This window comes from Vespa mandarinia, chromosome 21 (genome assembly GCF_050613455.1).
Source record: "Vespa mandarinia isolate Hongniang chromosome 21, ASM5061345v1, whole genome shotgun sequence".
Taxonomy (NCBI): domain Eukaryota; kingdom Metazoa; phylum Arthropoda; class Insecta; order Hymenoptera; family Vespidae; genus Vespa; species Vespa mandarinia.
Window position 1 is genome coordinate 3593231 of NC_140830.1, and position 24356 is coordinate 3617586.

The 24356-nt window shown below is 39.2% G+C and overlaps 2 protein-coding genes across 16 annotated transcripts in view; one reads left to right on the forward strand and one right to left on the reverse strand.

Annotated features, from left to right (window-relative positions):
* spg (dedicator of cytokinesis spg) overlaps positions 1 to 7138 on the forward strand; it is a 35619-nt gene extending 28481 nt beyond the window's left edge. Inside the window, exons 5-18 of one of the 3 annotated variants that reach the window (XM_085663363.1) lie at positions 164 to 248; positions 376 to 834; positions 960 to 1259; positions 1334 to 1538; positions 1660 to 1842; positions 1990 to 3715; positions 3827 to 3844; positions 3920 to 4082; positions 4412 to 4849; positions 4930 to 5071; positions 5169 to 5844; positions 6004 to 6365; positions 6466 to 6809; positions 6910 to 7138. In XM_085663363.1, coding sequence (XP_085519489.1) covers positions 164 to 248; positions 376 to 834; positions 960 to 1259; positions 1334 to 1538; positions 1660 to 1842; positions 1990 to 3715; positions 3827 to 3844; positions 3920 to 4082; positions 4412 to 4849; positions 4930 to 5071; positions 5169 to 5844; positions 6004 to 6365; positions 6466 to 6809; positions 6910 to 7074 — 5266 coding nt within the window. In that variant the 3' untranslated portion in view covers positions 7075 to 7138. The remainder of the gene's footprint in view (positions 1 to 163; positions 249 to 375; positions 835 to 959; positions 1260 to 1333; positions 1539 to 1659; positions 1843 to 1989; positions 3716 to 3826; positions 3845 to 3919; positions 4083 to 4411; positions 4850 to 4929; positions 5072 to 5168; positions 5845 to 6003; positions 6366 to 6465; positions 6810 to 6909) is intronic. The other 2 variants (XM_085663364.1, XM_035871504.2) reach the window with 2 other exon arrangements.
* A 269-nt stretch (positions 7139 to 7407) lies between these two features.
* The window catches only part of stan (protocadherin-like wing polarity protein stan), a 28411-nt gene continuing 11462 nt past the window's right edge, over positions 7408 to 24356 (reverse strand). For all 13 annotated transcript variants that reach the window (XM_085663354.1, XM_085663356.1, XM_085663351.1 and 10 more), the window contains 11 exons: positions 19258 to 19830; positions 17599 to 19152; positions 16650 to 17490; positions 13596 to 16564; positions 11966 to 13498; positions 11313 to 11885; positions 10776 to 11202; positions 10440 to 10677; positions 10056 to 10373; positions 9379 to 9958; positions 7408 to 8962 (listed from right to left, as the gene is read on the reverse strand). In XM_085663354.1, coding sequence (XP_085519480.1) covers positions 8932 to 8962; positions 9379 to 9958; positions 10056 to 10373; positions 10440 to 10677; positions 10776 to 11202; positions 11313 to 11885; positions 11966 to 13498; positions 13596 to 16564; positions 16650 to 17490; positions 17599 to 19152; positions 19258 to 19703 — 9510 coding nt within the window. In that variant the 5' untranslated portion in view covers positions 19704 to 19830 and the 3' untranslated portion in view covers positions 7408 to 8931. The remainder of the gene's footprint in view (positions 8963 to 9378; positions 9959 to 10055; positions 10374 to 10439; positions 10678 to 10775; positions 11203 to 11312; positions 11886 to 11965; positions 13499 to 13595; positions 16565 to 16649; positions 17491 to 17598; positions 19153 to 19257; positions 19831 to 24356) is intronic.

Sequence of the window (24356 nt, forward strand, 5' to 3'; positions counted from 1 at the left end):
CTTACATCTCGTGCGTCTCTTTTATAATTTGATGAAATGCTTTTATGATTTGAATTCAGCTGAATAAATATTTCACTTCAACTTATCTTATTAAACTTATTTGATCGCGATAATAATATTTATGAGAGTTTTTAATTGGATGGACATGTCCCGTACGTTTCAGAAAACTTGGCTTGGACCTGGTACCACGTCAAGGTGCACATATGGTGGATCCAGATACTATGTCCGTCGTCGAACTCTATCATGTGGTAATTATTTATCATATGATGCATATTCGTTATAATTCTTTGATAAAAATTCTGAGAGGTTGTTTGCCTCTCATTATATTGTATAAGTCGAATCTTTTAATTCATGAAAACTCGAATATTTTCGCAGCACGTTCAGAGTGCCGAAAACTCGCAAGGCGCATCGGCAAGAGGCACTTTGAAGCGCAAAGAACATAAGAAAGTTTTAACGCATCATCTTTATTTCTGCATGCGAGACTTTGGTCACTCGGTCGGCGAGGACACTGAGATTTATTTTTCTCTTTACGATGCAAAAAGGGGACAGTATTTGAGCGAGCGTTTCTTGGTACGAATATCGAAGGAAGGCTTCTCGAATTACATTGAAAAATTACACAGCAATTGTACGATCTTCACGGATCTTGGTAATGCCGATTTGAGCCGTGATCTTTACATGGTTGCGCACGTTATGCGCTGTGGTAGAATGCTATATTCTGATTCTGGCAAAAACAAGGCAGGAAGTGCCGTTTACAGAAGACCTCATGGGGTCGCGGTACTTTCTTTAGCTGATGCTACTCAAGATCACGCGGAGGAGCTTGAATTGCCCTTTAAGGTAAACTGGCTTGGCTCGTTAATCCTTTCATGAACGATTAATTGATCGACAATACGATATAATCAACTACCTAATGGAAAGTTGATTGTAATTACGAGTTTTCTATACTTGTACTATTCGCCCAGGTTTACCAAGGTGAAGAGAAAGAGTTTCATCAATTGCACGACCAAATTATTCGTAATAACAAGTGTACTCCACTTCCTGGTCAACCAAATTATGGTATAATAGTATCCTTTAGAGTGCTTCACGGTGAATTATCTCAGGTGCGACAAGAAAATCCATTACTCTTCAAGAACATTTGCCTTACGAAGAAGCTTGGTTTCTCCGACGTCATAATGCCTGGTGATGTTAGAAACGATTTGTATTTGAAGCTCGAACGTGGTGAATTCGAACGTGGTGGAAAATCGACCGGCAAGAATATTGAGGTTAGTTCTTGATGATGCTTCATATTATATCCTAGTCTTCTTAATCTGAAATTCTCCAATTTCTTCTCCAATAGGTTACTATCTTAGTTTTGGATGCCGAAGGACAACCATTAGAAGGATGTTTGTTTGGCGCAGCAGGAACGGATGGCAGTTCTGAATATCAAAGTTTAGTTATATATCATCACAATAGTCCATCGTGGGCAGAAACTGTAAGATTAGCTATACCCATTGACAAGTTCTACGGCAGTCACGTACGCTTTGAATTTCGTCATTGTTCAAGTGAGTTTCTTTAAATTTATTAAGAAACGAGATTATTAAGAATCGTGTTTCGATAGTTTATACGATACTTTTGAGATCCTTAATCTTATCCAAGTACTAGTTCGATCTACTTAACTTCCAGCTCGAGAGAAAAACGATAAGAAACTTTTTGCTTTCGCTTTTGTACGCTTAATGGAACCTGGCGGTGCTACGCTTCAGGATGGCTCTCACGAACTGTACATCTACAAGTGCGAAGAACGAGCGAAATTAGATTCACTTAGCTACCTATCTTTGCCAAGCTGTGCTCGAGAACCGAGCGCTACAGGTGAATTTAAGATTTATTTAGAAGCCCTTTAAGAAAAGACGAAGATTTTGTGCCTATGAAGTTGAAAAAAGTCGATTTGTCATCGAAATATTTTCATAATATTACTTAGAAAAAATATATCTTTTTCTAATTAATGAATTTTTTCAGGTACATCACCGTTCAGCAGATCAACCAAAGAAGCTGTATTCGTGCACACTCTTCTCTGTAGTACGAAGCTCACTCAAAACGTTGATCTGTTGAGTCTCCTTCAATGGAAAGCTCATCCTGAACATATATCTGAAGCATTAGGACGAGTTCTCAGGCTGGATGGCGAGGAATTAGTAAAGTTCCTTCAGGATATATTGGATGCTTTGTTTTCAATGTTTCATACCGAGGATGGTAATTCTACGGCACATTCAGGATTGGTATTTCAAGTACTCGTCTCAATATTCAGTTTACTCGAGGATTCCAAGTTCGAACACTTCAAGCCAGTTATGGATGCTTATATCTCTGGACACTTTGCCGCAGCTTTGGTCTACAAAGGTCTTTTGAGTAGTGTACAACACTGTGCCGATTGGGTGACAGCGGCTGAGAAACAGGAACCAATAATGAAATGTTTCAGATCTTTAGAATATATCTTTAAATTTATTATACAAAGCCGATTGCTTTTTGCTCGTGCCACGGCCGGCCAATACGAGGACAGTTTCAAAAGAGATCTCTATTGTGTTTTTTCTGCATTGAACAAGATGTTGGGTATACCGTACGACATGGTTCTAGTTTCACAAATAGCTTTGCTACTTTCAATCGCAGCTGTATTCGAGCAATTGGTAGCTGTATTACCTGTTCTCGAAGTTGCTAAGTTAACGTGTACGATGTTGGACTCTGTACCCCGAGAACCACCGTTACAACTGACACAAGCTAAATTAATTGCCATCAAGAACTTAACAACGTCCAGTTTGTTTCGCGAAGACGACGAAAGTAGAAATCTCTTATTGGTAACGATCTGTAGACATCTGAGGATTCATTTGGCCAGACGAGAGGAACTTCGTACTTGCACTGATATTCTCGGTGAGATACTGAGCTTTCTTCACAAGAGAGGCAGAGATACGAATAAGGTTAACAACTGTATTCATCATGACGTCGAAACACTCTGTCTATCCATTCTCGACGTATTGGTACAAACTATACTCATAGTAATCAATGCAAATGGTCCAGTACTTGGGTGTTTAGTCGCCTGTTTGATAGGACTACTTCAACTTTTGGACGAGTATCATTATTCACGTTTATGGGAGGAACTGTCTCATGGTTCTGAACGAAAAGCCCTTAAAGATTTTCTTGTGAGAGTCTTCTTAGTCCTACGCGATCTCGTTAAGCAAGAAGTTTTTCCACCTGATTGGTTGGTCATCAGGATGCAAGCTAACAACGTCATATTGAAATCTTTGCAAGAGCTTGCTCAACCCTTGGCCTTTCGTTTTCTTCATAGCAGTTTCGATTCGCAACTTTGGTCGACGTATTTTAATTTGGCCGTAGCCTATCTAACGCAACCTTCTCTTCAATTGGAACAATTCTCCGAAGTTAAACGCGAGAAGATCGTTGAGAAATACGGCGATATGAGAGTGCTGATGGGCTTTCAGATATTGTCGATGTGGTCGAATTTGGGTGATCGGAAGCTCGAATTTATTCCTGGTATGGTTGGACCTTTCCTCGAGGTCACCCTTGTTCCAGAAAGTGAATTGAGAAAGGCAACTTTACATATCTTTTTTGACATGATGGAGTGTGAACAACGTGCACGCGGTAGCTTCAAATCCGTCGAATCGGAACTTATAGACAAATTGGACATACTCATCAGTGAGAATAAGGGTGACGACGAATACAGACAATTGTTCAATACGATGTAAGTATCGAATATATTTCTCTTTTTTAATAATTCATAAATAAATATGTTCCTTCGTTTAATGCGTACTTCATAATCACATGTTGTAATTATACTTTCATGCTACGTTAGGGAACATCTTAGTGCTGTGTAAGTTCGTGCCCAATGCAAACGAATCCCTAATCCATTTAATATCATTCTTCATTCTCTCTTCTATTCTTACAGATTGTTGGATAGAGTTCAGTCAGAGGATCCAGCTTGGAAAGACAGTGGAACTGCGTTCATCACGTCGATTACTCGCTTATTGGAAAGACTTTTGGATTATCGTAGCGTTATACAGGGTGATGAAAATCGTGACAAACGTATGTCATGTACGGTGAATTTATTGGTGAGTTTATCTCGACGATATATAACAGCACGTGCAACATTGCCAATTATTCAGTTGTTTAATCTCTTACGGTGATATTTTACGTGTTAATCATATTAGACACCGTTAGCAGATATATGTAGAAGGTTCCATCTGCTAGTAGTTAACGAAGCTTGCACATGGCTTGCACATCGTTGTACAATTTTAGATTGATACTTAGCACTTATCTCTCGCATTTGAACGGGGAATACATCGTTCCGTATGAACCGACAGTAGTATTTCGACGACTTTCGATCATCGTTATTACAACGTTTCAATAAAACATGGGTATATTGTTGTACTTTTTGCAGAACTTTTATAAGAATGAGTTCAATCGTAAGGAAATGTATCTACGTTACATCTACAAGTTGCACGATCTTCATCTTGCCGCTGAGAATTACACGGAAGCTGGATTCACAATGAAATTGTATGCCGATCAATTAGGATGGGGCTCAAACGTTTTACCATCCGATCATGCACATCCTCAACAACCGGAATGGCAAAGAAAGGAAGTCCTTTACCACAAGATCATTCATTACTTGGACCGTGGTAAATGTTGGGAAAAGGGTATACCTCTTTGCAAGGAATTGGCTATTTTGTACGAAACCAGACTTTACGATTACGCCAAGCTCAGTCACGTCTTGAAACTACAAGCTAAATTCTTGGACAATATCTTGACTCAACTTAGGCCAGAACCGGAATACTTCAGAGTTGGCTTTTACGGCTTAAGTTTTCCACTTTTCGTTAGAGTAAGTCACTAAACAAATTGAAACGTTAATAATATATAACGTGTAAAAATTAAAACCTAATATTTGGATTCGCTTATCAGAATAAATTATTCATTTATCGTGGCCTGGAATACGAGAGAATAGGGGCGTTCACTCAAAGATTGCAAACTGAATTCCCAAGCGCACAAATATTGATGAAAAATTCACCACCGGATGAGAGTATTCTAACGTCCGAGGGTCAATGTACGATTTCGAAATTTCTTTTTACATTCAAACTGCGATAATTTCATAAAAATTCAAGACAATCGATATCATCTAATCCATTTTTTCATTTCTTCAGATATACAGATATGCAATGTAAAACCAATACCGGAAGAAGGTAGTTTGGCATGTAGCGGAGCAGAAATACCAGAACGTGTGGTAGCATTTTATTTGGTAAATGACGTGCGAAGATTTACGTTCGACCGGCCACTTCATCGAGGCCCTGTTGATCGTGAAAATGAATTTAAATCACTCTGGATCGAGAGAACAACTTTAACTACCGAGGCGAAGCTGCCAGGTATTTTGAGGTGGTTCGAAGTGATTGAGAAAAGATCGGAGCTTTTGGCACCAGTCCAGTATGCCTGTGAAACGATGCAATCCGTCGAAAGAGAACTGAGAAGACTCGTTGCTCAGTACACAGCTGAGCCCCATAGAAACATCAATCCGTTCAGTATGAGGCTACAAGGTATAATCGATGCCAACGTTATGGGTGGAATAACGAAGTATCAGGAAGCATTTTTGACTACTGAGTTCGCCAGGCAAAATCCGGACATGGTACCGCACGTGAATCGGCTGAAAAATTTAATACTTGATCAAATGAGTGTCCTAGAATCTGGATTGGTTTTGCATGGTCAAATAGCACCTACCGGTGTTCAACCATTACACAAAAGACTGATCGAACGATTCACTCAATTGAAGCAAGGTCTTGGTCCACTTGCCAGACAGCGAACGATTCATCAGGATAGCATAGTCAAGTAATCGATCGTTACATATCTCTCATCCATTTGTTGTAAATAAAATATATGAAGTTTCATATCATAAAGATGACATTTTTTTTACTGATAAATCCTACTTTAAATTCATCGAATTATCTTTTTTACTTTCCTATTACATTAGACTCAATATTTTTTCAGTTCACCATTGCCACCCTTACCTATCAACGAGAAACAAAGGCCAGCGACTTTGGAAAACGTAGGTTCAAGAATGTCTCATGCTGAGAGCGATGGCCTACCAGAAGACGAAAGATTTTATTCTAGAGTCGATGGTGCACCACCGCCTATTCCACAACGAGAAGTAAGGCCAAGATCCGTCGGTTATGGATCAACACCACCTAGACCTACTCATCAAAGAACTCTAAGTAAACCATTGAGTCCAAAATTACCACTAAGGCATTCTTTGCCAACTCCGACAGACGGGGTGGATCAAAATGGCTTGAGAAGTTCTTGGAGTGAGCCTGGTCCAGAACCAGCACCACCATTACCACCTAGAGGCTGCAGTAAGTGCATTTTCTTTAAGAAGAGAACAGCAAATACATATTCGTATCTGAGTTATTAGAGAAAGAAAAAAAAACTAATGCACCCGAATTCGTATTTCAGCTCCCGACAAAAGAGATAATAATACAAATACTGTTGTACCTCCAGCACCACCAAAAAGATTGGCATACAAACGTAATACAGAGTGGAGTACGGACGACGATTCAGAAACTCAAAACGAACCGAACGATCTTCGAGATAGTGGCATCTCAACGACCAGTTTGTTAGACTTCCAGTCTCACTTAACTAATTTAAATAATCTCAGTTACGAGGACTGTGAACCACGCACAAGGTGTAACGACATAATGAACATCTCACCACCATCTATGATAAATTCTCTCAATGTTTCTACGAGTAGTTTCCCTAGTGGTACATTCCAGGGATCGAATTCCCTTTCCGCTCAAGAGGTAATGGTATAAGTAGTTTTAAATTTTAATTTGAATACAAATTGAAATCATTTACGATTTTGGCCTGCATTTCATCGAATTTGTTATATCTAAATTATAGGTAAGCCCTCCTCCAATTCCTCCTAAAGCTCATCAAGATACCCCATCTGCACCATCAACTTTGGAAAGGAGTCGATCAGGTGGTTATCATGGACATACGGAGAACTATTCTGTACCAAAAATGCAAACATTGTCCGTAGCATCGGACACAGAGAGTACTGTGTAGCAATGACGTATCTCCTAGTCCTTAGCGATTAGTCATAATAATAATAATAATAATAATAATAATAATAATAATAATAATAATAATAATAATAATAATAATAATAATAATAATAATAATAATAATAATAATAATAATATTAATAATAATATTAATAATAATAATAACAATAATAATAATAATAATAATAATAATAATAATAATAATAATAATAATAATAATAATAATAATAATAATAATAATAATAATAATAATGTGTAAGTGCCATAGTCCGGCAAATCCGATATCTTGGATAGTTCATTGTTAAGATTAAGTACGATTACAACATCCCTTCTAATGATTCTATAATTGGTGATGATCTAATGATAAGAAGAACAATAATAAAGTAAAAAAAAAAAAAAATAATAAAATAAAATAAAAAACAAAAAAAAAAAAGAAAGAACGAAAGGAAAATTGGAAAAAAGATTGAAAGAAAAGATTGGAGGATTTGTTTGGCAAATCATTTGCACAACACTCAAAATATACATATGCAGATAGCGTTAAGATGAGTCTATTGTCTAATGTAATCTAAATGAAATCTTCTATGGCGTAACTCGAAATGGATTATACCCACCTGCGTATAACGTACCTTAGCAAATGCACCGTGTCAAAGTGCCCTATATCGATCGGCTATTATTTATATATGATTATTTTTAATCAACGATAATCTGTGCCATGCAAAGATGAAAGGGAAATGCAAAAAAGTTAATACAAAAATAAATATCTAATAGTAACTACGCCAAGAACGATAATAATCGAGCACAGGAAAACACGGTGCATTGACTTTATGTTAAAGACAACGTTCTTCCGAGTATTTACCTAGCTATATTTTGTAATTTATTTATATTTTCAATAAGGAATAAAAAGTCATTTTTATCAATAACGATCATCGACTGGTGATGGATATTCGAGCATATCGCGAATATACTTTTTTTTTTTTTCTTTTTTTTTTTTTTAAGAGATAATCGCCATAACGTAAAGGCAAAAGGATTCGTCATAAACGAGGGTATATAAATTATATATTCTTTTCCACATACTGTTTCTTTTTCTTTCCATATAAATATATACAAAAGTACGAAAACGCGGCGCAGTTAACGATGCGATCGATCGATTTACGTTATCTCTCATGGCATGTAGAAAAGAGGACTGTAAATACTTAAAACGTATATAATAGAATCTAATTGTAGAGACTGAGAGAGAAAGAGAAAGAGAGAGAAAGAGAGTGAGAAGTAAAATGTATACATTGCACGAATATTCAATGGAGAAATTAAATTACGACGGGAGGGATGATACTAAGTACATTAATGATAAGATGAGCTAGAGATCAGTTTATCATCGAGCGTCCGATTTATCGATTATCCTTTTAATTTTTCTCTCCTTTATTTATTTATTATTATTATTTTTTTTTATTTATATTACTTTTTATGATTTTTCATTTACGGACGCTGGATGCAAGTGCTCGCAAAGTTGGAGCTCTAAATTACTCGAATTGAAATAACAAGCGTATACTATATATATATATATATGTGTATGTACTAAATATATATATATAGTTTATATCAACAGGCACTCACACATACGTGCTAATTAAAATATGGCTAAGTTTATAAGTACAGTCATGGCCTCTTCTTTTAAAACTTATCGATATACATCGTGGCTTACGATTTAGATTTCAATCGTTCGAATTTTCCTTTCATTCTCCTTCCAACGATTTGCAAAGTTATTCGAGCGATAGAAATTATCGATTGAAACCACCTCGATCCTAATCGCTAACTCTTTTAATTTGTACGATATCTTTTTGTATGCGACACGTCGCGACGATCATACGGACGTTTCCGCGTTAGTATCCTTCCTGTAACACAACAAAGTTGTTAATCGATTATACGATTTTTTTTTTTTTTTTTTTTTTTTTTTCTAAAAGAAAACATTACTCGACTAGGATTTTTCGTAATGAAAGTCATTAGGAATTTTGTGGGAGATACATGCTTACCTCCTCGCTGATCGTTTCATTTGCCAGGGCAAGCATGGATTATAGAAAAGATAGACAATTAGATTAATATGTTCCAGCACCATTTTTTGCGATAAAAATGTCAATGGAAAAATGAGAGGACAATGAAGATTAATCATTCATAAGTCAAGCCAGATAATATTTTGGGAGTGTCAGAAGTATGTGTTCACACTTCTGACTCTACCCTTTTTAGCTTAGAAAAAGCATCACCTCGAAAAATGTCATTTGTCTATCATCTAATCGAATAGATTTGTACTCACTCAGTCTCAGTGATCGTCTGCTCGTATTGCTGTTGTTGCTGCTGCTGTCTCAGAGCCGCTAATTCGTTACTATGTTGAAGATCATGCGTCAACGAGCTCGACAATATCCTACCACTCATCGGTAGAATGAATTCTGGTGCATCCTCCAATACGGTTGGAGTGATCTTGCCTCTCTTTAAACTTCCATACCTTTCCGAGCCACTCATATTGTCATGTTGAGATCCATGCAAACTTTGACCTCTCTTTAGGCTGCCATACCTCTCAGAACCACTCATGTTCTCGTGATTTGAGTTTTGGGAATGATGGCTCATGCTCGAAGCAAGAATTCGTGTAGACATTGATAGCATGTACGGTGTAGGTGATATCGTATGATCCTCTTCAGCAGTGTAAGGGAAGAGATATTTTTCACCAACGTGATGTATCTTCTCTTCCCCCTCAGAATAATTCTCATCTAACTGACTCTTTTGTGGTGAATTCATCTCAGGATAAGGTAATGGATTTGGACTCGACGTTTTGTTGGAGGCCATCTCGTTGTCTGACATGGTACCGCCTGACCATTGACTTCCTCGAACGTCCATCACTGAGGAACGAGTTAAATTGTTAACTTTTTCAATATCATTACAATTTTATCCCATATTATTAATTACCGATAGGATTAATCTTTAGAAACTCTTTACCATTAGATGAGAGATAGGCTTCTGGCAGTTGCGAACTCCATCTCGGTGCATAAATTGGTTTTATATTTGGAAATAGTTCAGCGTTCGAACAAAGTATGTTTAGGTGTTCAGCAGGATTACTGTGTATGTTTGGAAGGTAGCTATGAGCTACTGGTTGTTGAGCCGATACACCCATGTTCCTGTGAGACCTTGAAGTAACGTCATCTTCGTCAGAACTATGGGAACTCGCAAGATCTAGGCTTCTACCACCACCTTCGGCTTGAGAACCATCGGAATCGGATTCCGAATCTCTTCGTGGATTTCTCGACTCATTCGACTCTACATCATTGATTTATGTGTCGTATAATGATCGTGTAACAAACGAATAGAAAAAAGTTTATATACCTTGTCGAGGATGTACTACCGATCTTTGACTCCTGGACGACATGTAGGGATCTCGATCGCTATTATAATTGCTGGTTGACGTTGACGTGTGTCTCAAATGTGTATCACTGCGGTAAGGGCTAGAACCAGTTTTATTTGTACTTCGTGATGTCGTACTACTCGTCGATACTCCTACATGAACTCTTCTGCATACTGATTCGGCTCCACTGTACGTCGACGAGTAAGCTAATGCTGATCTCTGTGAAATATCAAATAATTCTCATTGATTTAGTTATCTGCTAATAGATCAAATTAGCATTGACGTGATTAAGATGTTAATTAACGTAAGATACTCACTGAATGACCATTAACATTTTGACTACTGCTTCCATTAGCCATGCTACCTTCCAATAAGGGTGCCTTTTTCCCAACGCATCTCAAAAGACTCAGGTACAAATTCCTTCTCACTCTACCATTGATGAAGCAATATCCAATCAGACTGAACGCAGCATGAACGACAATAGCAACACTGAGCAAATACGATAAAGTCGGTGACGTCTCTGAAGCATTCAACACTGCCAAAGTCCATGTGGAACCAAGCAAGGGCAATGACGCAACGGATAACCATAGTAACGTCCTCAGATTACCAAAACCCATAATGTGTTCCTTCAATGTAAACGCTGCTCTTATAGACATGACAAGAATACAAAAATTGACGAAAATTGCCACGCAAACTGGTCCTATCAAAGACCAGATTACAGTTTCGTAGATCGACAGCCAACAACTGTAAATTAATACGATAAACAATATGTTTTATTAAAAAAAAAAAAAAAAAAAAAAAAAAAAAAAAAAAAAAAAAAATGCACGAATTATTCAAGTACGGGTTCAACTTACAAATAAAAATTTCCATATTGATCTGCTCTGACGCCTATCGTCAAACCAACGATAACTGCAGGCATGCCATAACCCATCGTGTAATAAAATCTCATTTGCCCATGATTGACGTCCCTCATTTCAGTGAGCATTCGATAAAGATGAATAGAATCGACTAAAGTCCAAGCGAAGGTACTTAACCAAGCATAATGCAAACCAATTGCAGTTAATTTGCATGGAAATTCGTTGGTAACCAGTGGGCTTCTTGCTTTGAGAGCTATCAGGTACAATGTTTCGCCGAGGAATACACAGAGAACAAGATTTTTGTGAATGCTGTTTGAATTCGTTCCTGTGCCACGTATCAAAGCTAAAATGAGCAGGGCTGAAAGTAGAAGTGGTAGGGCGAGCATGAAAGCACTGTAACTGGTAACATCCTCTAACAGGGATGGTTCAGGCACATATTCGAGGTCCAATACATCTGTTAACACAGCGAAAGTCGACAACTGTAGACAGGAACAATTGACGATTGAACCATAGGACAAACTATTGTCCTCTATTTCCGTTGTACATCCCATTCGACTCCATTCTCCGGTTCTGTATAAAAAGAATCAAGAAATCAGATAGCTTTTGATGACGTTGAAATTAATTGATCGAACAACATTAATTTTCCTTACCCTTTCGCTGTATTCCAATGAACACATTGTGGATTGGTTCGCGTCTTAAAATCGTCGTTCTCACTTAACCACAATCTTACTTGAACAGGTGATTGCAATGGAATTCCAGTCATCGATTCGTAACCATTTTTGGACGGTACCAAAACTGACACAGTCATCACAGGTGACCCTACTGATACCTCAACACCCCATCTAACGGCCACCGAATCATCGAAACGTTGAGGTAAAAGTGAACCTAATTCTTTATATTGGACATAACTCAGTACAGCCTTACGATTGCTCAAACTATTTCTCACGTTCAGTTCTCCTTGTGCCAATGGTTTAATACCCAATATACTCAGAGGTACTTGTATCTTGGAATGTGTATCGAATCTCTTTGGATCTGCCATGTAATTGTTGTACTTTGGAAAACTTATCGATGGTCCGAAATGTGTAGTCGTACTTAGAAACGCCGAGGTATCAGGCAAAACGACTTTTCGATCTGCTTCCGACGGCCTTGCGGTAGACATCGAAGGATCCTCTTTGTATTCCGCTGCTTCGAAACCAAAGAGACTCTCTGAAGTTACTATATCCAATCCAAGTACTATATTACGATCAACGACTTCAAAGGGGCTAGTAAAAGTATCGTGCTGAGACGCAGTCAATGTGTTCAAGTATCTGGCCAATGCGTTTAAAATCTTGTCAGGACTGTCACCGTTAAGGGACTCGATCCTTCTCCAATTTTCAACATATTTCGTCTGTAAAATAGCACTAGCTATGCCAGCGAGATTAGCTACGTAGTCTTTGTCCTGACTGTGAGTCAAGTTAAGGCCAATGAGACTCTCCTCGTAACGAAGTAATGCAATTAATAGAGATTCAGCGACGAGTAAATCAGCGCCATACATGTTTTTCGTAACGTTAGCGGCATCGTGTACATCCTTGGCCAGTTTTACAGCTACATACGTATTCAACATAAGATCTTGAGCCTCCAAAGCGGCCAACTGATGTCTCTGTTCGACAAAAGCCTCCGATGTACAATTGAAGAGATCAGGTGGTTGCCATCCACCTAATTTGTCGTCGCAAGATCTCGAAGTTTTCCCTTCCGCTGTGTCAGGACAATCCTCGACAGCTGTCATTCCAAATTTAGTCCTAGGCCACCATAAACCTTCTGAGTAGGACCTAGGGCAACCATCATAGATCACCTCGCAACCTTGCAATGTCACTTCTGCATAAGGATTTGGACAAGCTGTACAAGAACGACCGATAACACCAACACGACAACGACACTGGCCAGTTTCTGTATCGCAACGCGGTCCAAAACTTCCAATTGCATAACATCCACAGGGAATACATTCTTTTTGTCCGGGTGGTTGATAATGATTCTCTTTGCAATAGCATTCGCCAGTTGTTTTATTACAAGCCGGATCGTAACCTTTAGATTCATCACAATGACAAGGTCCACAGACTGGCGTTCCCCACCATGTCGCTGGGCAAGGTTGATCTGCTTTTATTTCGCAATAATCTCCAGAGTATTCCGGTGAGTTACAATCGCATCTAAAATTTAACATCGAATTTGACATCGTACAATATTCATTGGAATGTCATTAATATACGTTTAGTCATTATGGAAATGTAATGAAAATTGACGTACCTATATCCTTTATGGAATTCCTTTTCCTCGACGCATGTACCAGTATTGTTACAAGGATTTAAATCACAAACGAGCTCGCAGCTGCGTCCAACTCGACCAGCCGCGCAAACGCATTCACTTGCTTGCCATTTCGTTACGCAAATCGATGCTTCTGGACAGTCTATGCTGCATACAGATTCGGATATGCACCCAGTTTCGACGTTCTCTTGAACGGTCGGTCGTTGCAATACGCTTTGATTCGTACCGATTCGAAGATCTTGCAGACAGCCATCGTAGAATGGTAACTCAGTGTTTATAGATTGATCTGGACCACCAACTAAAATCCTGCCTACGTAAAGTCCTTGCAATTTCGCGGCTAACGGTGAATTCAAAGGTTTATCACGATAATCCATGTCGAGAGAAACGTGACCACTTTGCCAAAGTACTTCGAGCCTGTGCCATTCGCCATCAGCAATGTTATACCATGTTCGTATGATGTCTGTACCATCCAATGAAGCTACCATTTTTCCATCACGAATCTCCAACAGGACCGAACTATTTTGTCCAATTTGTACTGCCATGACGAACGCGTGTTTCGCCCTTGTCCTTAAACTGAGTGCCGTCAGCCACGGTAGTTGAATCGGTCTAAGAAGTGGATTAAAGTTCAACAAGCCATCACCATGAAATTTCCATGGTTTTCCAACCTCGTCTTCGCACGTTGGTCCAGCGAAATTTTCAGTACACTCGCAAATAAAACCATCCCAGACTTCGCGACACTCACCGTTGTTTTTACATGGTATGGAAGAGCAAAATGCATTCTTTTCTGGGCAACCAGCGTTAGTGCCATTATCCGCGACGAACGAGTTTAAATCGACGAATATATGATCGATGTAAAAATCGCTGATACAACCAACGAAGTCTTTCGTTCTAACGGGAAAATTCGAGGGAATGGCAGGTAAGCCACCTAATTGTAAAGGCCCTGTTAAATCTAAAAATCGATGACAGGTCTCCGTGATGAGACCGCAACGATCTTCGAGTATTTGTTCGCTTCTTCCAGCACAAGCCCATTTTGGGCCTAACCTTTCACCATGTTCTAATGCCAAAGCAACGTCACAATTGTCTAAAGAAATCGTCACTGTCTTATTAATGTAAGACACTTCAACTTCGTGCCATTGTCCGTCAGATACACCTCCAGGAATTTCAGCTGATGCTCTGGTGACCTCATCCCCAAGCGAAAAACTAAATTGTACGTGAGATTCGATGATCTCTAAGGCCACAAAATCGTGTTTTTCGTTGTAACGACCATTGTAAAGAAGTAGACCATCGGACGATTCTGTAGCAAACCTCAGTCTCAAATGGAGCCTGTGCCGTTGTTTTAACGAGGCGAATGTAAGGAATGTAGCTGGTCCAAAGCTACGTGCTTTCAGTTCACACAAAGGAGTGACATTTTCTAGAACTCTTACTGGACATCCCTCGCAAGTAAACCCTCCTGTATTCTTAATGGTACACTGAGAACCACCTTTACAGATGTCTGGTGCGCAAGTGTTCTTGTCTAATGAGATTTGACAATTTTCTCCAGTATAATCGGGCGAGCAGGAACAAGCATATCCACCTTCCCTTCGATGACAAGTCCCACCGTTCTGACAAGGATTCGAATAACACAAATTCACTTCTGTATCACACAAGTATGCTTCTCTGCTACCGGTAAAACCTTTTGCACATTTGCACGCGAAAGTGGTGACTGGATAAATTGGCCGAAAGAGTACTGTATCGCTACTGGCAAATCCAGAAGCATTTCCAAACTTCAATACGGTCAAACACTCCTCGAAATTGAGACAAGGTTCCCTTACACAAAGATTATCATCGAAGGGTAATACTGTGACAGTGGCAAGCCTCGCCAGGATTCCACGATTCAAATAAACTCGTTCTTGAAGAAATTGTGGACTGTAAAACTCGTCGGCTGTACCTGGTTCGACCTTACGAGCTGAGAAACTAACGTTCAATATCTTCCCTTGGACATTTGCATCCTCTTGAATGCTAAATAAAAAAATGTTCTCTCTCGGACAAGGTATAATGGCAGCAAGACCGTCCAAGAAATATCCTAATAGTGGACTTAGGAAAGCTTCGACCGTCATATCGTCGAGCCTAACTGTTATCGAATTCAAGAGCATCTCGTCCGTGATCAATCGTACTGACAGAGTCATGGTAGCCTTTGCTTCGTTAACACCATCAGTTACGGATACCTCCATCGTTGCTACTCGTGGTACATTTGTATTTAATTGTGGCGAGAGACGTATTTCACCCGTCGTTTTATTCAGATCTATCAGATTAGCATTGTTACCAGCGAGAATGCTGTAGACCAGCTTATCGGTAACGTCGGCATCTACAGCCGGTATCTTGCCTATTGCAGTGGTCGGAAAGAAATCTTTGAAGTTATTGAAGATTATTTGAAAATCTTTCAGTACTGGCGCGTTGTCGTTGACATCTGTTACCATAATTTGCACTAGAGCATCTGATCGCAATGGTGGAGAGGCTGCACGAACAACCAACTCAAATTTCTTCTTTGGTGACTCGTAATCAAGTTCTTCGAGAGTGACCAGTTCTGCACGATCACCACCTGGTCTTACATTCAAGGCAAAACTATTGGAATCTTCACCGCCGATAACAGAATACTGAACAACAGCATTTGGACCTTCGTCAGGATCGTGGGCGTAAATCTCGCCCACAGTCGAGCCCACTGGAGAATTCTCAGCAATGTAAAGTACGATCTTATCGTTTTCAAAAGCTGGAGGAGAATCATTAACGTCCTCGATCTTTACGATAACTGGTACCACTGAAGATAACGAAGGTGAACCTCTATCAGCAGCTACAGCTTTTAGAATGTACCTTGCAACGGATTCTCGATCTAACGTTTTGGAAGTTCTCACTATTCCTGTAGTTGGATCTATAGCGAAGGCACCATCTCCGTCATCTTCCAACGCGTATCTTACCTAAAGTATATTAGGAATTAATGTAGTTTTTCAATAGAACATATATTTATTCCGAATATCGTAGTATATCGAAGAAAAATCTTACCCTTCCATTGAGATCTATGTCCTCATCGGTAGCAGAGACTCTGAGGACGCTGGTGCCAACCAAAACATCTTCGGGTATAGAACCTTGATATTGAGGTGCTTCGAACATCGGTGCATTGTCGTTAACGTCCGTAACCGAGATCTCAATGTCCGTGGTGTCAGAAAGAGGTGGTACGCCTCCATCTCTAGCTGTTACAGTTAACACGTAGCCCGGAACTTTTTCACGATCGAGTGCTCGAGTGGTAGTGATGGCACCGGTCTGCGAATTGATCGTAAACTCTGCTGCTTCTTGTTCATCCCCATCCGTTCCAAGACTATAAGTAACTTGAGCATTTTTACCGACGTCAGAATCAGTGGCACTGACCACTAAAACAGTCGTACCAACTGGCGCATCTTCGAAAACCGAAACCGAGTAAGGAGCATTCTCAAAAACCGGTGAAAAATTGTTCGCGTCGGAAACGTTCACGTATACCAGAGCAGTGTCAGTTCTTCCACCACTATCCGAAGCTGTCACAGTCAATACGAATCTTTTTTCTTGTTTATAATCTAAAGGTTGAGCCACCGTGATCAAGCCACGTCCATTCTGAGAGGCTATCGAGAATCGACCTCTCGTATTCCCAGCAGTAATCTCATAATGTATCTTTGCGTCTTCGTCAGGATCTGTAGCAGTGACAGACGTTACAGGAGTACCTGGTGGATCATCTTCCGACACTACAGCGTCGTAATTTTTTGGATCGAAGTAAGGATCGTTGTCGTTTACATCGGAAACTGTTAAGATAACGGTGACGCTTGCCGATTTTGATTCCTCGCCTGAATCTGAGGCGATTACTGTGAATTGATACCTATGAAAATCAAAGAGTCAAACTTTAATCTAACTTTTTGACGCCTAAGAGTAATACCAAATCGAATCCAAGCTCTAAGCTAAGGTGCTACGAGATCAAAATAATTACCTGGAACATTCTTCACGATCGAGTTGTTTCGTTGTGTAGATCCAACCGGTATCAGGATTTACGGTGATGGGAAAATTATCTGTGGACGCACCGGAGAAGTCGCGAGAAGCTATGGTATATTTAATTTGTGCATTTACACCTTCGTCGGCATCGTAAGCCTGAACTTTAAGTACCGAATAACCGATTGGTACGTTTTCAGCAACGGCATCTTGAAAATGACTGGTATAAAACCTTGGTGCATTGTCATTGACGTCTTTTACGTGGACCAAGAGCTGAGTGGTGTTCGATCTCGGTGGTGTTCCACCGTCCTGAGCCCTTATTACGATCTTGTAACTCCTCATTGATTCGTAGTCTAGAGGCTTCACGAGAGCAACGTCACCACTCATGTTGTCGATGGAGAAAGTATTCTGGGTGTTACCACCGATTATCGCGTATCTCACGGCAGCGTTATTGCCTGCATCTGCATCAGTTGCTCTTATTCTAGCCACGATCGGATTCGAAGTATAATCTAGATCCTCTGGTATCGCTACGGAAAATGTGCGCTCGGTGAACTGAGGATAATTATCATTGTCATCAAGAACACGAACGATCAACGTGGCGTTTGCGGTTTTACGCGTCGACGGTGGGGTTGCCAGGTCGGAAACACAAAGTATCACGGTATAGATCTCGGTCTTCTCTCTGTCAAGTGGCATCCTCGTGGTAACTACACCAGAACGTGGATCGATTCTGAAGGTAGAGGTATCTTCAGCATGAACAGTCATACCGCCACCGCTTGTCGAGACAATTGAGTATTCAACGTCGGCATTCCTGCCGGTATCCTGATCGGTCGCTTTTACTGTGACGACCGTCGAACCGACCGGTACGCCTTCCCTAACCGATGCATCGTATTCCGGCCACTCGAAGCAGGGGGCATGATCGTTTGCATCCAATACGTTCACTTGAAGAGTGGTAGTGCCTGTTCTTGGTGGAAATGAGTCGTCCACAGCCAATACTCGGAAGTAATGTACATCGACGCTTTCTCTATCCAATCTGGCACGTGTGCTCACTCTACCAGTAACTGGGTCCAGAATCAAGAGCGTCTGTGAGCGAGCGTCTAAGATAGAACTCATGGAATATCGTACTGTTCCGCCTTCGGGATCCCTAGCACGAACGGACGTCACATAAACACCTGGTTCTTTTTCCTCTTCAATCGCTGCGACGTAGAGAGGTTGCTCGAAATATGGTGATTGATTTTTTAACTCTCTCCTAACTCTCCTACCAAGATCGGTATCGTCGAGCTGCCGATGATGAAATACGATTTTCAAACGATGTTCCGCATCCGCCAAACGAGACTCTGCATCACATCTCAGATTCATAGACACGGAGATCTTCCATAGGGGATCTACCAGGCATTGTTCCGACGCCGAGACCAAATCCCCGGCTGCTCCTTCGATCAAAAAACGAGGATCGGCGACGCCACCCCATCTGGTCTCGCATTCCTTCAGTGCAGTCTGTGGTAGGAAGTCTCTAAGAGCTGCAACGAGTTGCGACGTTCTCAAGCAGACTTCGATGAACCTGTAGGTAATCGTGCAGAAGACAATTCCTTGTCGTCATTGAGACTTCACTAACGAATCATCAGATCGAATTCAATTAAAAAACGAGAAATTAAAAAACGATTACCTTTCCGTAGTTGGCATAGCATAAGAAGCCAAGGTCTCTGCCATCCATCCTCTGGTAGCAGCAAGATCCCGATTTTCCTCACCACAACCGGTTATCAATATCCTTAACGGCAAACTATAATAATCGATGGTTGGCCTGCCTAATCTCGAACTCGTCGAGTCCACGTAGAAGGTGAAAATTCGAGGATATTGAAGACCTTCGCAACTTAATGGCTTAGCCAATGTCACACGTCCAGTGTGGGGATGAACCTTGAGGAGTTTTCGTGCGAACCATGCTGTCCGTTCGTTCGAGACCTCGTACTTTCGGCGACCACCTAGCTGTGGTACTCCCGCCTCGAAAACAATGGTACCAACTGGCGTACTCGAGGACAGTACAGCGAGATAACCTTCCGCCAGTGTCCATAGTGCCGCCAGACACATAGGCAGTATCCATTTCCAGCTTGCCATTACACCCTCTTAATACCTCTACCAAGCTAGCCTTCACCTTGTATCTTCATCCAGGTGTCTGTCGTCCCATTCTCGCCTACGTTTTTCTTGCTTCTTCCGGGTTCAACGCACTACCATCCTGTGCTCTCTGTAATACCAACCGATATTTATTTTTCTCGAGTTTCTTTAACAAAAGTCCTGCATCTTATATCAAACTTCATGAATAGAATTTTTACAGATGAAAATGTTTAAAATTGATTAATTAAAAAGTTCACAAATGTGTACTGTGGGAATATATAAGTTTACACGCATGGATATCGTATCCCTCCATCGTTTCAATAGTTTTCAACCGTCCCTACATGCTTGCAATTTGCTAATTAATACTCCTAATAGGGAACTACGAGGAACAGCTTTTGTGGAACAATCGACGCATCTTGAGATTCGCACGAGATCGAGATAGGCAAATGCGAGTTTTCTTTTCATTTTGAAAATTATCAACGGAATAAATTCGAGGAGAACAAAATAAAAGTGTCATTGGAGTCATTGACCGTGTGTCTATATTTTTTTATAATGTTCTTCCATTTCAAGATATTACAGTATCGCGTTACGAGTCTCTATGTAATAAGAGAGATCCAGAAAAGCCGTTCACCTAATTCCAAAGCCACGTACTTTTATCTTAAACGAAGAGTCACGTGAAATTAATTTATCGAAAGAATTATCGAAAGAAATTTCTCGCCGTGCCCGTAATTTTTTCCTTGCTCGAAGAGTATTTAACTCGCCCTAGAACGTGATTCTACCGAGGGAAAAACGTGGGAATACGTGTTTCCGTTTTACAGTTCTTTGCACCTTTCATCAAAGTACCTAACAGAGCCACGAGAAACGCCACTCTTATTTTATCAACCTTATACAAAGACAATTAGTTTTATATTAATTATAAAATCGATCAAACGAATCAAACAATTTTCTCTTCAAACGGACCAATCTACTCTCCGTCTACTAATAAACGATTTAATCTAAATGAAATTTTGCTAACTTTTCTTATCAAGATTATTCTATTCTATTAGAAAATAAATAAGACGGTGAAACTGTAATGATCCCAAAGAATCTACCTCATCACAGTCTCTATCAAAGAATCAACAGAGCGAGTAAAGAGAATTCAGGACGCGAGGAGCAGCCACTCGAGTCGGTTTTTTTCTTTATCTTATTGTCCGGTTCGTTCGTCCCCTAAGAAGATCGCACTCGGCTAGTTGACCGTGCCGAGAGAACCTCGCGATAGCTCTCCCGGCGTCTGTTCTGGGTCCACCTCGCCCGGAGGGTATAACCGATCCGGTTCTCGCCAATCCCAATGGCCGATGTACCGGCACCAACCAATCCCTACGTTCTCAGCTTGAGAACAGGTAGACGATAGACTAACATGACCGAGCTCGATCGAAGAAAACGAGAGATGAGAGAAAAACGAAAACGAAAACGAAAACGAAGGGACGAGCCAAAGAGAAAAAGAGACAGACAGAGAATCGTAAAGGGCCGTCTCATCTCGTTTCTCTTCGAGAACGACCACAGCATCCGTGTCGATTCTCTCGCGTTCTCTTAGGCGACAAGCCATACAAGCCGATAATTGATCCTATTTAATTTATAATGATCATATTTTCGAGTGTACATATACATGTACCTAATATACATACGTCTATAATTACAATGGTTAAATATATAAATATATCAATAGAAGGAAAAAAAAGTGCTATTATTCATAAAATATCATCACTAAATAATTACAACAATCTATCATGATTTTTCATCGTAGATGCGAACGATGTTCTCATGGTCGAACGAAAAGTTCGAAGAATGCTATATCTTGACGCTACTGCCCGTGAAACTATTAATTAAGTCGAGAAAGGTTTAAGACGACGTGGAATCCGGTCCTACCAATTATCTCGAAGGAACCTTTCGAAAGTCGCTGTTGTCTGGACAGGCAACGAGCCTAACTTTTGCCTCGTGTTTTTTTCTGAGATTATAACCTTACTCGAAAAGGGCCTGAAAAGAATAAATTATCTAAGTTTTAAAAGCTATCAGGGGGAGAGAGAGAGAGAGAGAGAGAGAGAGAGAGAGAGAGAGAGAAAGCAATTAAGGGAAAATTAATTTATAAAAATCCCAATGTTACCAATCGTTAATAATATTTAAACAAAATTTATTGCATGACCAAGGAAAAATTTCATTTTAAAAAAGAATACATTATTTATCTTATATTTTATATAAATAAAACCCTAGAAATGAGTCTTGAATCACGATACTTGTCATACGAAACGACTTGGAAGATGATCAAGCTTACAATTCGACCCTTAGTCTAAGTCTTAAAAGGTCCCTCCCGAGAATTTGACCCTTTTTTACTCGAAGACGAAGGTGTCACCCTTTCTCTCTTTATCTCGATTGACTATGGTTTCCTCGAACTCGAACGACTACATCCAATCGATTTTGAATTAGTTCAAACGACCGTAAAAGCTAATTACCTGACACGTACCTTTGTGAATTTCATTCTTAAGAACGCGTGACTACGTCTACTGGAACTAACTGACACGTTACCCGTTAGTAATCGACCCTTGTCGTAAGTATTATCACATCTTTCAATTAAATCTATCTAATTCTATAATACATTTGAGCTAATACAAAATTTATAAAATAATCGACACTTCCAGCGTTCCTTGAAATCTATTTCTAATATTCTAGAATGGATCCTATCTTAATTTATTTCTAAAGAAAATTCATCATGATTTATAGACTAAAACAATTCCTTATATTATTCAAGAGTTTAAAAAAAAAGTGGCAATCCTAGATAGAAATTCATTTGTCACAGATCAACGATTTTTGATAATAGACTTTAATATAATTCCTACTTTCTCCAGCGGTATTCTCTAAGACCATACAGATTTTGCTTGTCACGCAATAGTGCAGCTATGTGTATACATATATATATATATATATATATATATATATATATATATATCGTATAATCTAAAGAAATATTATTGCAATTTCTATTAGAAATGATTCTAATTTTTGTTGGAAATATTTTCAATGTTCCTATTATTTCCTAAAACGTTACCAGGTGGATTAGAACGATTATAGGATAACAAAAGATCGATCTAAATTAGGGAGAAACGTAAAAGCTTCTTGGTAAGGAAAAAAGAAACTAGAAAAATAATGTGCACGCCATCGTAGACTCGCCGGAAGGGAAGTTTCGGGTAATGTCGGGACGTCGGCCTTCTCCTTTTCCTTTTCTTTTATGTTCACCCTCATCCTTTTTGTTCGTTCATCTGCTTGGAACACGCGAGGGACGGCGCGTAGCTATTACAATAACCGGTGTACGTGGTTCTCCTCTTCTTCGCCAAGGCCGCGACAATCAAAGTCGAAAGAGATAGGTGTGCACCTTACCAAGAGAAAGAAAATTTACATGATTACGCGAATACGATCAAATTCTTCAATTATTTTATAATATTCAAACGTTTTCATTTTTCTTCAAGTATCAATTTTATATCCAATCTATAAAATGTAATATCTCTATTCCATTATATTTTTAATTTGATCATTTTAATGAGCGAAGGATTACTGTCGTTCATACTAATTGGAAAACTTTGCTAATTTAATACATTTTTTCACGCGGATATCTCTTGTTTAAAAAAAAAAAAAAAGAAAGAAAGAAAGAAAGAAAAAAACAAAGAACATATTTTCTAGGCAAATTTCCAAGTTCTAAGAAAAGGCTCGTTGTCCGACCACAATATAAACCGTTAGTTAGAACGCGATAGTGCAGACTGTAGCTTCCTTAACGGTGAGTTACAGGAAGAGATGAAAAGAATGAAAAGCTGTGTATTATACTTGGGATTTACTTTCTATAGTGGAGATAAAAAAGAAAACAAAAAACGAAAGAGAATATTTTGAGACATTAAGTTTTCTATTGAAGATCAGAATGAATATGAAGGAATTAAAGATAGAGTAAAGAAGACAGGTTTTAGAATAATCTCTTATCTATCGTTAATTGCTCGTTGTGTCCAACGGTGAAGAAAACGAGTAAATAAACGCATCAGACCATTAAATTCGTGTTACCCTAGCGAATCAACGGTTCCCTTCTGTTCTTTCCTTTTCTATTTCTAATGAAGTTCTTAGACGAGATTAGGATCGAGCATAAGTGGTCATGTTAATAACACGCTCATTTTAACTTTAAGTAAAAAAGATTTGCAATTTATCAATGACGTTGGTATTTCAAGCTGAACTTTCCAACTCTAAATCCTCTAATTCTATACTTGGTGCATAAAAGAAAAAAAAAAAAAAAAAAAAAAAAAAAAAGGAAAAAGATATTAAACGAAAAAAATGTAATATATTGAATATGACTTAAATATCTAGAGAGATATTTTAACGATCACATAGAATGCTAGTCTTTCAATCTATGAAGAAATAAACTCTCTTTGGATTTCATCGAAATCCGAGTAATAAGGCTTCCGTAATCGAATTAAAACGACGATATTAACGAATATCTTTTTATCTATCTCTTTTTGTCCTCTCCTTTCATTTCTTCTTCGATTTCCTCCGCAATCAAATGGCTTCCTTAATGTTAATGTATCTTTCATCTTTCCTATAAATAGTTTTATAAATAAATACCTTTTGATCGTCATAAAAAATAATTAT